Source organism: Lynx rufus, unplaced genomic scaffold (assembly GCF_022079265.1).
Source record: "Lynx rufus isolate CCGP_SWC_20201006 ecotype Redwood Valley unplaced genomic scaffold, mLynRuf1.p SCAF_3, whole genome shotgun sequence".
NCBI classification, from domain to species: Eukaryota; Metazoa; Chordata; class Mammalia; order Carnivora; family Felidae; genus Lynx; species Lynx rufus.
Window position 1 is genome coordinate 83,358,092 of NW_025814845.1, and position 15,245 is coordinate 83,373,336.

General features: G+C 35.5%; 1 protein-coding gene across 1 annotated transcript in view; it reads right to left on the reverse strand.

Moving 5' to 3' along the window:
- The window catches only part of CENPE (centromere protein E), an 86,790-nt gene that overhangs the window by 36,306 nt on the left and 35,239 nt on the right, over window positions 1-15,245 (reverse strand). Inside the window, exons 19-29 of the mRNA XM_047091827.1 lie at window positions 13,702-13,824; window positions 13,455-13,620; window positions 12,893-13,047; window positions 11,205-11,516; window positions 10,820-11,092; window positions 10,507-10,665; window positions 6,550-6,753; window positions 4,555-4,713; window positions 2,549-2,839; window positions 2,271-2,429; window positions 1,014-1,304 (exon numbers count right to left, since the gene is read on the reverse strand). Of these exons, the coding sequence (XP_046947783.1) occupies window positions 1,014-1,304; window positions 2,271-2,429; window positions 2,549-2,839; window positions 4,555-4,713; window positions 6,550-6,753; window positions 10,507-10,665; window positions 10,820-11,092; window positions 11,205-11,516; window positions 12,893-13,047; window positions 13,455-13,620; window positions 13,702-13,824 (2,292 nt within the window). The remainder of the gene's footprint in view (window positions 1-1,013; window positions 1,305-2,270; window positions 2,430-2,548; window positions 2,840-4,554; window positions 4,714-6,549; window positions 6,754-10,506; window positions 10,666-10,819; window positions 11,093-11,204; window positions 11,517-12,892; window positions 13,048-13,454; window positions 13,621-13,701; window positions 13,825-15,245) is intronic.

The following is a 15,245-nucleotide window of genomic DNA, read 5'->3' on the forward strand; positions in this document are numbered from 1 at the left end:
TGGCCTGAGCTGAGATCAAGAGTCGGATGCTTAAATGACTGTGCCATCCAGGTGCCCCTATTAAAAGGTTTTAAGAACAAAGGACTGCTTGGGCTCAGAATGAGGAATGACTTAGAGAAGTATAGAAATGAATACTGGGAGACCAGTAAGAGGCTACTACAGAAAGCCAGGGACAGAAATAATGGTGGCTTGGATTAGTGTTGGCAATGAGGAGAGAAAGAGGGAAGATTTCTCTCTCCCTTTCTTTCTCTCTCTCTCTCTCTCTCTCTCTCTCTCACACACACACACACACACACACACACACACACACACAAACACACACACACACACCTTAAAATCAACAAGGTTTGGTGCTTGGGTTATAAAGTGAGTGTGAGGAAAGGAAATTGGGAAGGGTGATTCTCAGATTTCTGTCTCAGGTATTGAGGAAGTGCTTTATGAGATGCTACAGGAATAGATTTAAAGAAGGAAAGAAAATAGTTTTTCTGGCTTTATCCTTTCTTATAATTTAGCATTGCTTTTTCTAAATCATTTTAAATATTTAAGAAGACAGCTGTCTTCTCTAAAACATCTTCTCTCAATTTCAATAGTTTTTTTAGTATTTATGAGCAATTTTTAGTTCTGTTTCCAACCACTTCATAATTGAGACATTTAAAGAAAACACTGCAGTAACATTTTATTTATTTATTTATTTATTTATTTATTTATTTATTTATTTTTTCAACGTTTATTTTTGGGACAGAGAGAGACAGAGCATGAACGGGGGAGGGGCAGAGAGAGAGGGAGACACAGAATCGGAAACAGGCTCCAGGCTCCGAGCCATCAGCCCAGAGCCTGACGCGGGGCTCGAACTCCCGGACCGCGAGATGGTGACCTGGCTGAAGTCGGACGCTTAACCGACTGCGCCACCCAGGCGCCCCCAGTAACATTTTAACTATAACACAAGTGCTTCCTTTCCAAAGACTTGATTCTCACAAAACACTTGTTAAATGCAAGGAAAGGACGAAACTTACTTTAGCCAAAGTTTCTCTAATGTCTTCTTTCAACTGGTCTTGTCCAGCCTGAACTGCTTCTTTTCTCATTCTAAGGTTGTCTCTTTCATCAGTTAGAGATTTTATTTCATCATGACTTTCTGGAAGTTTTTCAGTCAACCCAAGCTTTTCCATTTCTATGCATGCAGGGGTCATTGAATCCTTGGTTTTGGATTGTTTCCTTAATAGTTCCAGTTCATCCCCTGTTTCCTGAGTACTACTGACTTCTTTCACATTAGGCAGTAGTTCCTGTTCCTCATGAAGCACTGGGATCTTGTAATATGCATGGAATACCAAGGTTACTATCTGGAGAGCATTATCATAATTTTTCAAATTTTTTAAAGATGAGAATACTGTCCCTAGAAATAAAAGTTATCTTGATCCCATGGCCTATCGTGGATCACAAACTCACAATTTATTCATTTTCTCTTGATTCCTACTAAAGCTATCCATGGCCTTTCTGCTAGTCACATTCTGCCATAACTTTCTTTGTTTCCAGCTTACATCCAAAGTGAATCAATTCTTATACCTAACTAACACCGTTAATTCAGCCAGTTGCACACGTCTTCATTTTTATACTAGTTCTCAAAGGCTATAGGAGAAAAAACATTGTTTTTATTGAGATTTTATCTCAATAAATGAATGGTCCTTAATTCTCAGATGACCTCCCATGCCACTTCTCATATTCTTTTATATGTACAGACCATTTCCTATGGTCATTAGTGGTTCCATTAACTTTGCATATCATATTTCTGCATTTGTCCTGCTGGAATTGAAGGATTATTGTATATGCCCAAATTAGGGGGAGAGAAGAGTATCTTATTCATATCCACAGTTTCAATGGCTGGTACATAGTGGCCTTTAACATATGTTGGTTCAGTTATCCCAGTGTTTCATTTTCTCTATAGCATTTGCCATTATCTCAAATTATCTTTTTCATTTGTTTGTTTATTTACCAATTAACTCTTTCCACTACAAAATAAGCTCTATGGTCACAGAAATTTTGTTCAGCTTGTTCCCATTTTATTTCTATAACCCAAGACCTTGCCTGACACATTAGACACTCAACAAATACTACCCAATAAATGAGCTGTAACAGTCACTACTTAACTGCTTATTTTTCCTTCAAAAAAAAACCAAAAAACAAAAAACAAAAAACCGAAACCAAAACAAAACAAAACCCCCCCCCAAGAAAAACAAAAAAGAAGGGACAAAAGAGAGAAAGAAGAAGAGACAAACCTTTTCTTGTAATTCAGTATTGGATTTTTCTAAGTCATTCTGAATATTTATCATTTGAGATGTCTTCTCAGAAATGTTTCTTCTTAGTTCATCAATAGTTTCTTGTTGTTCTTTGAGATGCATGTGAGCAATTTTTAGTTCTTCTTTTGTTTCTAGACCCTTAATTAGCAAGTGGAATTTAAAGAATATTATAACAACATCAACATTGCCTCTCCCTTCTCCAACTGGCTCGGTTTTAAAGAAACATTTACTAGATGAAAGAAAAGGGTATAACTTACCGTAACTTCGAGTTCTCTTATGTAATCTTGAAGTTTCTCTCTCTCTATGTCAAATGATTCCTGTAATTCTTTTAGATCATTTCTTTCCTTGGTTATGGATTTCAGTTCCTCATAATTTTCGTGGAGCTTCTGAGCCAATTCTAGCCTCTCCATTTCCATATGTTCCAATGTTAATTCTTGGCTTCTTAATCCATTCTTTACATTCTCCATTTCACTCATCTTTTTCTGCATCTCACTCATCTCTTCTTGTACACTAAGAAGCTTTAGCTGTTTTTCTTGTAGTTGTTGGCTCTTGAGAAATAAAATTTTTAATTATCATTTTGCTTATGTTCCCTTAAAATTCTTATGTAAAATATATCTTGCCAAACCAAAATGATTATTATAGTAAACAGCTTTGAAAGTAGAGTAACCTTCTAGGCACAGTGTCTATAGTGGGTTGAATAGTGTCCTACCCAAAATTCAAGTATATTCAGAATTTCAGAATATGACCTTATTTGGAAATACGGTTTTTGCAGATATAATTAAAGTATGAAAAGAAATTCTACTGGATTAGGGTGGGCCCTAAATGCAATGACAGTGTCCTTATAAGAGGCAAAAAAGGACACACAGAGACACAGAGAAACTCCTGTGAAGATGGAGGCAGAGTTAAGACTGATACAGCTATAAGCCTTGGACACCAAGGGAGCTGGGAGCTAAGGATAGTTAGAGGAAGGAAAAGATTCTTCCCTAGAGCCTTCAGGAGGAGCATGGTATTACCAGCAACTTGATTTTGGACTTCTAGGATCCAGAAATGTGACAAGAAATTTCTGTTGTTTTTAGCCACCAAGTTTATGGTAATTTGATACAGAAGTTCTAGGAAACTAATATATTGTCACGAGGTTAATCAAAGAGGTAAAGTGAAAATGAGAAAAACTTGAAAAGAGACTAAATATGCAGGTATACCTGCCAAATAACTATAATTCCTCATCTCTTAAAACCTTTTTGGATCATCTATTTTTATTTCGAAAAAGGTCCTTACAGGTGGCCCATAAAGACACTGAGGCATTAACTTTTACATAAGCCTATAAATTTCACTTCTTTAGGGTGAGTATGAAACAGACATCAGGTTCTAGCAAATTAATTGGGTTATTGTGAAAAGGAGGAGAATTAAGAGAATACATAGGAAAAAAAAACACTCCACAGAAAGACAATGGAAATCACAATATATTATTTATAATGTATGTGGCATAGGCCTTAGAAAAATAGAAAGATCTCAGTGGGTGAATTTTAGAATTACTTGGGCAGTACAATTATTACTAGATTCTCATCTCTTATACAAATAGTACAACAGCACCTTACTTCTATAAAAGAAGTGACTCAGGAAATTGTAAACATCTAAGAGATGGTAACAGTCACATTTCTTACATTTTAGAGAATGACTACCATATTTTTATAAAGGCAGAATCTTTGTGTTATTGATTAATGTATCTCAAGCACCCAGAACAACACCTGGCCTATGGTACTTCCCAATAAGTTTCTTATGAATGAATATATTCCATGATCAGTTTAGATGAATTAAGGCTTTCTCTCTCATCTGAAGACTCCAGGATAATATATCCTCACAAAGGATGTTGGTTAAGATCTAGGTGTGAGTTGAAACTGTCTATGATATTAGCATTAAAATCTGCTCATTTGGGAGATACATGTTATTTCTAGAATTCAGCTCTACTGCCATCAAAATTTATTTAAAAAAAAAAAAAAGAAGAAGTTTAGGGGTAGTTGGGTGGCTCAGTTGGTTGAAGGTCTTACTCTTGATTTCAGCTCAGGTCATGATCTCACGGTTTGTGGGTTCAAGTCCCTGCATCGGGCTCAGTGCTGAGCCTTCTTGGGATTCTCTCTCTCCCCTCTCTTTCTGCCCCTTCCCTGCTTGTGTGCTGTCTCTCAAAATAAAAAAATAAACTTAAAAAAAAAAAAAAAAGTTCAATCGGAAATCTAATATGGCCAGGAAGGTAACTTTAAAGATTCACCTTTTCCTTTAGCTTTTCTTCAACTTCTGCTAATTTCTCACAGGTCCTAGAAAGCTCTTCCTCTTTCTTCATGGTATGGTTCTTTTCTTGTGTAATTATCTCTTGTTGCCTTTTAAGTTCACCTCCAAGAATTCTTAATTCTTCTTGGTTTTCAATCATCTAGATTTTTTTTTTAAAGTTGAGATTAAAATAAATAATATTAGCTTATTTTTATAAAATCAATTCAAGTAAAAATCAGCATTTACCTCAGCCTAAAAATGAAGAAATTATGCAAACTCTATTGGAAAAAACTATCTTACAAAGAAAGTCAGTCTTTAATTTAATCATATAGGATGTCAAGCATATGCTTTTTTATGCTGTTTCTTTTTCTTTCTTTTCTTTTCTTTTTTTCAAGTAGGCTCCATGCCAAAGTGGGGGCTGGAATCACAACCCTGGGATCAGGGTTCCACTGACTGAGCCAGTCAGACACCCTTTACACGTTTTCTTTACTGCTCTACTTATATTCTTATCATGAGAATTAGAACTAGATTTAGTATTCTATCTTGAGAGGTTGGCTCATTTTCTAGCCTTAAACCAAAGGAGACTGTTTCTAAGCTTTCATGGACTGATTCTGAGACTACAGTTACAGGCTTTTCAAATGCTAGAATGAATGGCTTTGGTTTGGTGCACCAGTTAACAGCCAAGTTCAAAATGGCAGCCATCCTTTGCTAGCATGACTTGGGCTAATCCTAGTTATAAGCTTATACAGTGGCATTCTCAAGTATCATGGCCACAAAAACATTACAAGCTTGAGACCATGATTTTTATCTGCATTCTTATTTATACTCAGCTCTTTTGACCAGACAATCCCAAGAAATATGGAAAATTACACAAAAGTTCAGGTTCTCCTACAACCCACAGCAAACTTCTAAAAATGTTAATTTCAATCTATATATACTATATTAACCCTAAATGAAGAAACAAAACTAAAGTAGATATGACAATACAGCAAACATTAACAAATAATTAAAAATGAAGTTTAAAAATTAAGACAAAATTAATAAAAGAGAAACATTTAGGAAAAAGATTTAACAAAATATGGAGAAGACATGTATACTAAAACCTATAACATATCACTGAGAGAACATAATTTATAGAAAGATATGCAATGGCCAGCAAGCATATGAAAAGATGATCAATGTTCTTAGTCATTAGGGAAAGGCAAATTAAAACAATGAAGTACATACCCAATTGAATGGCTAAAATTAAAAACACCAGTAATGTGAACCATTGATGAAGATGTGGAGCCATCAGACTTCTCTCAATTCGCTGATGGGAATGTGAAATGGTACCACTACTTTGGAAATCAGTCTAGTGAATTCTCATTAAGTTAAATATATGAGAATTTATTCTCATATGACTCAGCTATTCCATTTAGCTGAATAGCTGGAATAGCTGAATGACTCAGCTATTCCATTTAGATACTTACCCTAGAGAAATTAAAAAAAATGATCATAAAAAGATTTATGTAAGAATGTTTATAACAGCTTCACTCACAATAGCTAAATAGTAGAGATAACTCAAATTTCCATCAATAGGAGAAAGGCTAAACAAATTGTGTGGCCTATTCATACATGGAGTGTATCCAGCACTGAAAAAGGAGTGTAAAAAAAGGCACAAAAGAGTACATGCTATATGATTCTATTTGTATGAAGTTCTAGAAGAGAAAAAGGGATCTGAGGTGAAAAAACATCAGGATGGTGACTATATGCGGTAGAGAGTAAGAGTAGGACTGACTGGGATGAGATGTGAGAGAACCTTGCAGGGTAAGGGAAACACCTTGTACCTTGACTGGGGTGGAGGGAATATAGGTAGAGACATTTGTCAAAAGTCATCAGACTGTGCGCTTGTATCAGATACATTTACTGCATGTAAATTATGCCTCAGTACAATTATAAAAACCGAAAACATGCAAAGACAAAAACATATTGTTAAATGTACAGTGCTACATCTTACCATTTCAATATTTTCCCTTAGGTCAGTCTTCAATTGTTCCTTTTCTGCTGTAATACTCTCTAACATTTGTTGCAGTTCATTTTTCTCATGTATTAAAGAAAATATCTTTCTCTGTTGCTTAGTTAGCTCATTATCTTCAACATTTGCAATCAGTGCTTGAGTATTTTTGGCTTTCAAATTCTGTTTTTTATCTGTGTCAGCCATCTAAAATATGAATAGATTAAAGAAGAATTTCTCAGTTAATAACAATTTGAATAATAATAAAAATTGCCAAAGCTAGTATTACTTATTACTTACCAGGCACTATTTTCATATTTTGACACATTTAATCTTAACTATAACCTTATAAGGTAGGTACTGGTATTATTTTCATTTGACAGACAAGAAACTTGAATTCCAGAGAGGATGACAGGTCACTTGCCCAAGGTCACTCAGGTTTTGAATCTAAGAGGTCTGGCTTCAGACTCTGTGTCCTTGTACATACTCTTGTTCATGGCTAAGAACTACCTGGACAGTTATGGATAATTAATAATTATCTTCATGTATGATGATAGGTTAACTTAATTTTATGAAAGAGTAAGCCACCTTGAACTCTACCACATTTTTCCATCAAAATCTGGAAATGACTCCATATCTTCCACTCCCAACAAATGATAATTTTCGGAAGCAGTCATACTCCCAAAAGGCTGGAGTTTCATCAAATGAGAGGATAAATTAATCTTGCAAGAAACAGATTTCATATTCTAACAGTATAAACCACCTTTTCAAAATATATACTTTCATATATTGGTTAAGAAAAGCATGTTATACACATTCATTTATCCATAAATAGATCTTAAGCAAACGTAACTTAATATGTGTACCCCTTGATAAAGGGAGACAAAGACTGACATTACAATCACTGGTATGAAATGAGGGTTATCACTATATAACCTTATACGACCAGGAAATAAATACAGCTCCATATTGGCCACATATGTTTTAAAAAGTTTTATAATAATCTACAATTAACAAAAAATTGAAAAATGAAGAGAAAAAAATTACCCATGTCACCAGCTTCACACAACACACTATTAGATTTCCAGAATATGTCAAAAAAAAAATTCTAGAATATTTCCTTTCAGAGTTTGTCCATGAAAAAATATATTTGAACATAGTAATTATGATTTATATATATATATATACATACACACGCACACACATCTATACACACACACACATACAGAATTATTCATTTTTGCTTTTGCTTTTCCCCACTTAGATCACAGGCATTTTCCCCATGCTGTCACATAATCTTCAAACTATAACTTTTAGTAGTTGCTCAATATTCTAGAGTGGGTATGGACAGAACCTATTTTACTTAACTATTTTTTTTATTGTTGGTAACATGCATGAGTTTCTGACAATGGTAACCACAGAGCTAACTACATGAGAAATTAAGGTAAGGAATACATAGTCATTGGGACTAGCTTGTCAGATACCCTAATTCAGAATCTTGCATCTGTACACCCTAAGTATAGGAATGTACACAAAAACAGAGCAGGCTGAGACAAACTATGTAATAATACCCAAGGTACATTTCAGAATGGAATTCAACCTAGCAAGTATTTCAGCTACCACAGATCTTATTATTAAATAAAGAAAAAGAATTGTGTGCTTTGAGATAAGCTTACTAATCATTGTTTTAAATTTCTGTTGGAACACATGAGAGAAGCTGCATTTCTAGAGAGAGAAATATGAAGCAAGATTGAAAGTGGGCACTCGAAGGGGATTCATTATAGACCTACTAATGCAGCCCTCTGGGGTCCAGATGAACAGAGGGGTCCACATGGGATTCTAACATGAACACGATAACAGAAGAAGCTGATCTTAGCCTTCCATCCCATATTTGAGAAACCCCAAGAAACAAAAGAGCCCCAGTCAGACCTTTTTATCAACATAGATGATTCCAGCATAAACTTAGGAACACAGAGCAGCTAAATATAACTCTCCAGTAAATACAACTCTCCCTTTCCCTCACTCCTCTGCTATTGCCCCTTCTCATGGGGCCACATGATTACAGATTTGCATTTGTCTAAAAGCAGGTATTGATTGTTGTACCTTATTTTTAAAAATCTTTTCAAAAAAGTCTTCCCCTAATGAAAATAAAAGTTATAAATTTCAAATCAAGGTCAAATGCCTTTGGCCCATTTGGTTAATCCAAACTATAGAGAAGCTGAGAACATAAGATATAAAACAAACAAAAATGCTTTCCTAGGAGAGAAGAACTGAAGCATACAGACAGAGAGGGAAAGCTTTTCCAAGGCAAGAATACTGTACCCTGGGGTAAATGGGAAAAAAAAGCTCATTATATAGAGTAATAGTATATAAATCTATACAAAGATTTATTTACGTAAGTTGGGGCTTACTGAATTATTCTGAAGTAGTATTTTTTTTTATTTAGTAATATGTCCAATCTGGTGATTTTTCTTGCATATAAAATGTAGTTTAAAAAATTATATAACTGTATAAAACCCAGTTTTATGTATATATGTATATATATATGTGTATACTATTCTGAGCTATGAATGTATGAAAGATTATTTCACCAGTCTCTTATTGATGAATATTTTCAATTCCTAGTTGTAAATAGTCTGGTTTAAATAGTAGTGCAATAAGAATGAAAGACAGTATAAAAAATTCTGTTGATAATATATATCAAAGGCATTTCTGAGAGTAGAAATGTATAGTAAATGAATCCATTGTATAAAATTATAGGCAATCCCCTGTTACGGATTCAAATGTGTTGTCCCCAAATTCCTATGTTGAAGCCCTAACCTCCAAGTGACTGTATGTGAAGATAAAGCCTTTAAGGAGGTTTATTAAGGTTAAATGAGGTTATAAAACTTAGGCCCTGGGGCGCCTGGGTGGCTCAGTCAGTTAAGCATCTAACTTCAGCTCAGGTCATGATCTCATAGCTCGTGGGTTCAAGTCCCACATAGGGCTCTGTGCTAACAGCTCAGAGCCTGGAGCCTGCTTTGGATTCTGTGTCTCCTTCTCTGTCTGCCCCTCCCCTGCTCATGCTCTGTCTCTCCCTCCCTCTCTCAAAATAAATAAACATAAAAAACAAACAACTGAGGCCCTAATCCCGTAGAACTGGTGTCCTTTTAAGAAGAGAAAGAAACACTAGTGCTCTCTTTCTCAGCTCAAGAATAGGAGAAAGGCCATGAGAAGACACAGAAGGAAGGTGCCATCTGCATACAGAGAAGAGAAGACTTACCACAAACCAAAGTTTCTAGCACCTTAGTCTTGGACTTTTAGCCTCCACAAATGGGAGAAAGTAAATTTTTGTTAAAAGTTTTAGCTACCCAGTCTACGCTATTCTGTGGTGGCAGTCTAGTAGACTAATATACCTCCCCTTAAAAAAAAAATTATCATTAGCATCTCCTAGCCCTTCTTGTATATAATTAAATAACCAGTTAACTCCTAAGGTATCAGGACAAAATGAACCACACTACCTAGAATAAATCAAGGTGAGATTTAAGCACCTAATAGTACAATTATAGCACAAGCCCTAGAAACAGGCAAAACTACAACATATTGATTTTATAGAACTCTAAGCAAGTTTAATATACAAAATCTGACATAAAACAAGTATTTTAGACATAATAATAAACAATCTTTCTTACATTCTTAGAATTCAGAGGGGTTTTTAAAGATTTTAAAATACATCGAGGCTCAGGAAATGTCACCTCAAAGTCTGAACTAATTTTTGCCTTTTTTTTCCAAATTGACTGTAAGCAGTTATACCTGAAGTTATTTCACATACATTAGGGTTATGCTTGTAAATTATCGTTAGTTATTAGCTCTGTGAATAATAGACAAGATTGAGATTATCATTATGTAGTTACGTGTTTGAGGTTAAAGAGAAAGCTCTTCTACACAAGTATGAAAACTTTGGACAGAAATATCATTTACCTTTTCCTGGAATTCATCTTTAGTTTCTCCTAAGTTTTCCTCCGTATGCAAATTCCTGGAAGTTTCCTCAGAAATTCTCATTTTTAGTGTGTTGATTGTTTCTTGGTGTTGTTTCAAAGACTCAAGAGCATTTCGTAATTGTTCCTGGGTGTCTATATTCTTTGTCAGAGAAACACAGAACAATTTCTGTTAGAATAATAAGAAACGATGGAAGTGATTTTGCAGGGACTACTTGATCATGAATAGTAAGTGACAGCTCCTATGTTTTCACAGAGGCTCTCGGTTTTCAGCATCTAATCAGTCAAAGTCTTACCATGTTTACAGTATCCTGAATGTCACTTTTGAGTTGGTCTCTCTCAATTTGCAGGCTCTCCTGGAGTTGTTTTAGGTCATCCCTTTCTTGGGTTAAGGTTCTTATTTCCACCAAGGTTTGCTGAAGTTGCTCAGCAATCAGTGCTTTTTCCTTTTCTACAGTTTGCAGCCTAGAATCTCTACTTTCTAATTGTTCCTTTAGCTCTTCCATTTCATTTAACACTTCTTGACTCTCGGTTGCTTTCTGCTGAAGTTCTTTGGTTTTCGGACAAAGCTTTAAAATAAGAAAAACAAAATGTGAAAAGCAGAACAGTCTATGGGACATATATGGAGGCCAGACCCCAGAATACTAAAGATCGCTTCCCTAGAGGGTGTCTTGTACCAACCTCTGTGCTCAAAGCATCAGAACTTAAACCAAGTTTTTGAGCTTGTTTAGAGAGATTTCCTATTTCCTGATCCATTCTTGCATTCTCCTCAAGGACCATCTTATACTTTTGCTCAAATTCAAGATGATTTTTTAAATCTTGGAATTCTTGATCAGTGCTTTTATAATTCATCTGGGTAGTTGCTAGGTCATTTTTAGTTTTCTCTATTTCTTCAAGTAAATCTTGAATTCTATTCTCCTTTTGAACTACTTCAGAAAACAATTTGTCTCTTTCCGATATTATTATATAGAGCTCTTCAGATTTATCATGTATCTACGGAGAGGAAATAAAATTTAGTTATGTTAGCAATGTAAGATCTACTGAAGCAGTTTCAAGGAAAAAAATTCCTATACAAAAAAAAAAAAAAAAGACATTGAAATTAAGCAAAGATTTGACTGAAGAAATACAACATTTTTATTGTCACCATTCCTTTAATAATGTATTATCCTGTTTACCTTCAAAGTTTTGTTTTTTAATCTTTTTGGGCTCTAGTAAGGATTGTTTGGAGCACACTCAATAGAAACACTTTATTTTAGAACATGCCTTTATTTCATCATCTATCATTCTAAAGTATTTTCTAACTTCTTGGTGTATCAGACATTTTATGGTTTTTCTAAGAATTTGACGTATTTTCATCTAAAGCCTTTGAATGCAACTCTTATTTCTAAAAACGTAATCCAAGAATAAATAATCAAGCTTTATTTGAATTATTATTTAAATAAACCATATCCAATTTATAAATAGTAAAATCACTGTGAAAGGTAAGGTAGAAGTGGTGGGAAGAAGAGAGGTGAGCTAAATTGGAGACTAAGGATGGGGGTAACACAGCAGAGTTGTTTCAATCACAGACTAAGGATAGGAGGCACATCTACGTAGCTCAACTATTGGTGCCATAACTATTTGTTGAGCTAAGAACCAGCACCCACTTTAAAGAGTTTTTAGGATGACTAAATAAAATAATGTTGCTAGAGCTTTTTAGCATGATGTCTGCCATATAGTGTTCAAACACTTGTCACTTTTTATTTCTTTTAGAAAGGCAGAGAGAAAAGAAAGGCTGGCAGATGGTTTACAGGATTGTTCACTAGCCTGCAAGATTTACACTGATCTCAACTGTATCAGAGCCCTCCCTTGTATCTCATTACTTTCTTTTATTCAACATAGTGACTAGTAAAAAAAAAAAAACAAAAAAAAAAACAAAAAAAAAAAAAGAAAGAAAAAAAAAGATTTAGAAAAAGGGTGGGCCACAGAACTCTGTTTAAAAGATTTTATTTTTAAGTAATCTCTACACCCTACATAGGGATCGAACTCACAACCCCCATGAGATCAAGAATTGCACACTCTACCGACTGAGCCAGCCAGGCACCCCCACAGAACTGTTTAAATGCAACACTTGAGGGCTGTAGAAATGGCCGTACATGGCTCATGATACTAAGTATACTGTTAAATATGCTCTGAAAATGTATTTTTACATCTAGCAATATAAAAAAAATTAGAGGAGGAACTACATTCATTTCTGTTCCTAACAAGTTAGTTAAATGTTTATGGTCTCTTGCCTGCTACTTTAAAATAAACTATGGCAAAATATTTAAAGTGCTATTACAAAGGTTTTTATTTCAGAAGAAGAGTTATTTGCTTAAAAATGTATTTACCTCTTTCCTTAATATTTCTAATTCTGAGGGTAAAGGTTTCAATGCTGAGAGCAAATTAACTTCTTTACGTAAAGCTTCATTTTCTTCAACTTCTTTATTCAGTTCTTTCTGCAGATCAGTAATCTTTCTTTCCAGTTCCAAATTACAGAGCAAATCTAGGGCATTTTGGGTAAATTAAATAAAGCAGTTTACAGTTATTGGGACAACCTAAATTACACGCAAAATGAGATTATTGAACCAGACTACATAAAATTTATTAAAGAAAGAGCCAATGTTGGTTAACAGGTAATCTAATTGTTAATAGTTCTTCAATTACTCCTTAAAAATTAGGTCCAATTTATTTGAAAAATAACTCCTAAACCTTTATGAATCTGAATGAAGTCCATGGAAGCATTTATAAATATTGATACCAAATGACACCGAAACTTATTAGGTTATTAAGAAAATCAGAGCAGAGAATAATAGATTTTTAATCACTGGAATGTAGCCACAAAATTCTACATTCTCTAGGTTTCTAGAGAAAGTCAGATCTAAAAAGAGGTAGTCTGAAATTATAAAATACCTTTTGGAACTTTGCCATCTATAAGGGAGGTGAGTTTTGTTATTTCATTAAAAGAAGATTGTAATTCTTTCTCCAGATCAACTTGCATTTTCTTTTTTGCCTCCAGCTGGCTTTGATATAACTGAATATCATTTTCCATTTGCTTATATGCATTTGCAAGTTCTTTCTATTGAGAGAAACATTGTAAATTCACACAAACGTATTGATAGTAATAACTTTTTAAATAAATATTATAGGAGTCACTTACCATTTTCTCTTTCAGCTCTAGATTTTCACTTCTGAGAAAGGCAGATTCTCTCTTGGCATCAAGAGCTACACCTTCAGCATCAAGCAGAGTCTGTTTCATTTGTTTTAGGTCTTCAGTGCTTTCCTGTACACACGACAAAAAAATTTAGTGAAATCTAGCTCTCTGAGAGCTGGAAAACACTTTAGAGAACATGTACATAGATGTTATTCCGAATTGATAAAAAATGGTGGAAATATGATAATTACCAAATGTGTATTTAGGAAAGATGAAAAAAATAATATTGTCCATAATAAAAATATTTTTAAAATTCTGGATCTCTTTTTCTAAATTACATAAGCATTGTATAGATTTAAGAATTTGTTATTGTTGGGCGCCTGGGTGGCTCAGTCAGTTATGCGTCTACTTTGGCTCAGGTGATGAACTCACGATTCATGGGTTCGAGCCCCGCCATCCAGCTCCGGGCTGACAGCTCAGAGCCTGGAGCCTCCTTCAGATTCTGTGTCTCCCTCTCTCTCTGTCCCTTTCCCACTCACACTCTGTCTCTCTATCTCTCTCTCAAAAATAAATACACATTAAAAAAAAATTTGTTATTGTTTAAAAAAGGCTAACACAATTGTTGTTCAGCTAGCTTGCTAAAATCTCCTATGTATTTTTAAGTTATTCTAAAACATGAAAGTAGTTCGTAGTTAAAATTAAGGATATGAAATTACAAATTAAAAAGAAAAAGACAAAAAATTCAATGGAAAAACAGAAAAGATGAACAGGCAACTCCCAGAAGAGAAAATGCAAATGAATGATAAATACATGAAAAGATCTACGGTCTCATTTTTAGAGAGAAGTGGCATTTTAGCATGACTTTAGCCTACATAAATTCAACCACATGTCTTGGCAGAATATTAATGCATGAATGAATGAATGAATGAATGAATAAATTGGATGAAAAAAAGAAAGAAATAATAATTATTAAAAAGTGGCCAAGGATTCTGGGAAGATGGCGGCGTAGGAGGACGCTGGGCTCACGGCGCGTCCTGCTGATCACTTAGATTCCACCTACACCTGCCTAAATAACCCAGAAAACCGCCAGAGGATTAGCAGAACAGAGTCACTGGACCCAAGTGCAGACGAGAGGCCCACGGAAGAGGGTAGGAAGGGCGGCGAGGCGGTGCGCGCTCCACGGACTGGCGGGAGGGAGCCGGGGCGGAGGGGCGGCTCGCCGGCCAAGCAGAGCCCCCTAGTCCGGCTTGCAAAAGCGGAGGGGCCTGACGGACTGTGTTCCGACAGCAAGCGCGACTTAGCGTCTGGGAGGTCATAAGTTAACAGCTCTGCTCGGAAAGCGGGAAGGCTGGAGGACAAAGGGAGGGTGAGCTGCGGAGCCCCCGGACGACAGAGCTCAGTTTGGCAGGGAACAAAGGCGCTAGCCAGCGCCATCTCCCCCGCCCATCCCCCAGCCAAAATCCCAAAGGGAACCGGCTCCGGCCAGGGAAATTGCTCGCTCCGCGCGAACACCCAACTCTGTGCTTCTGCGGAGCCAGACCTCCGGCAGC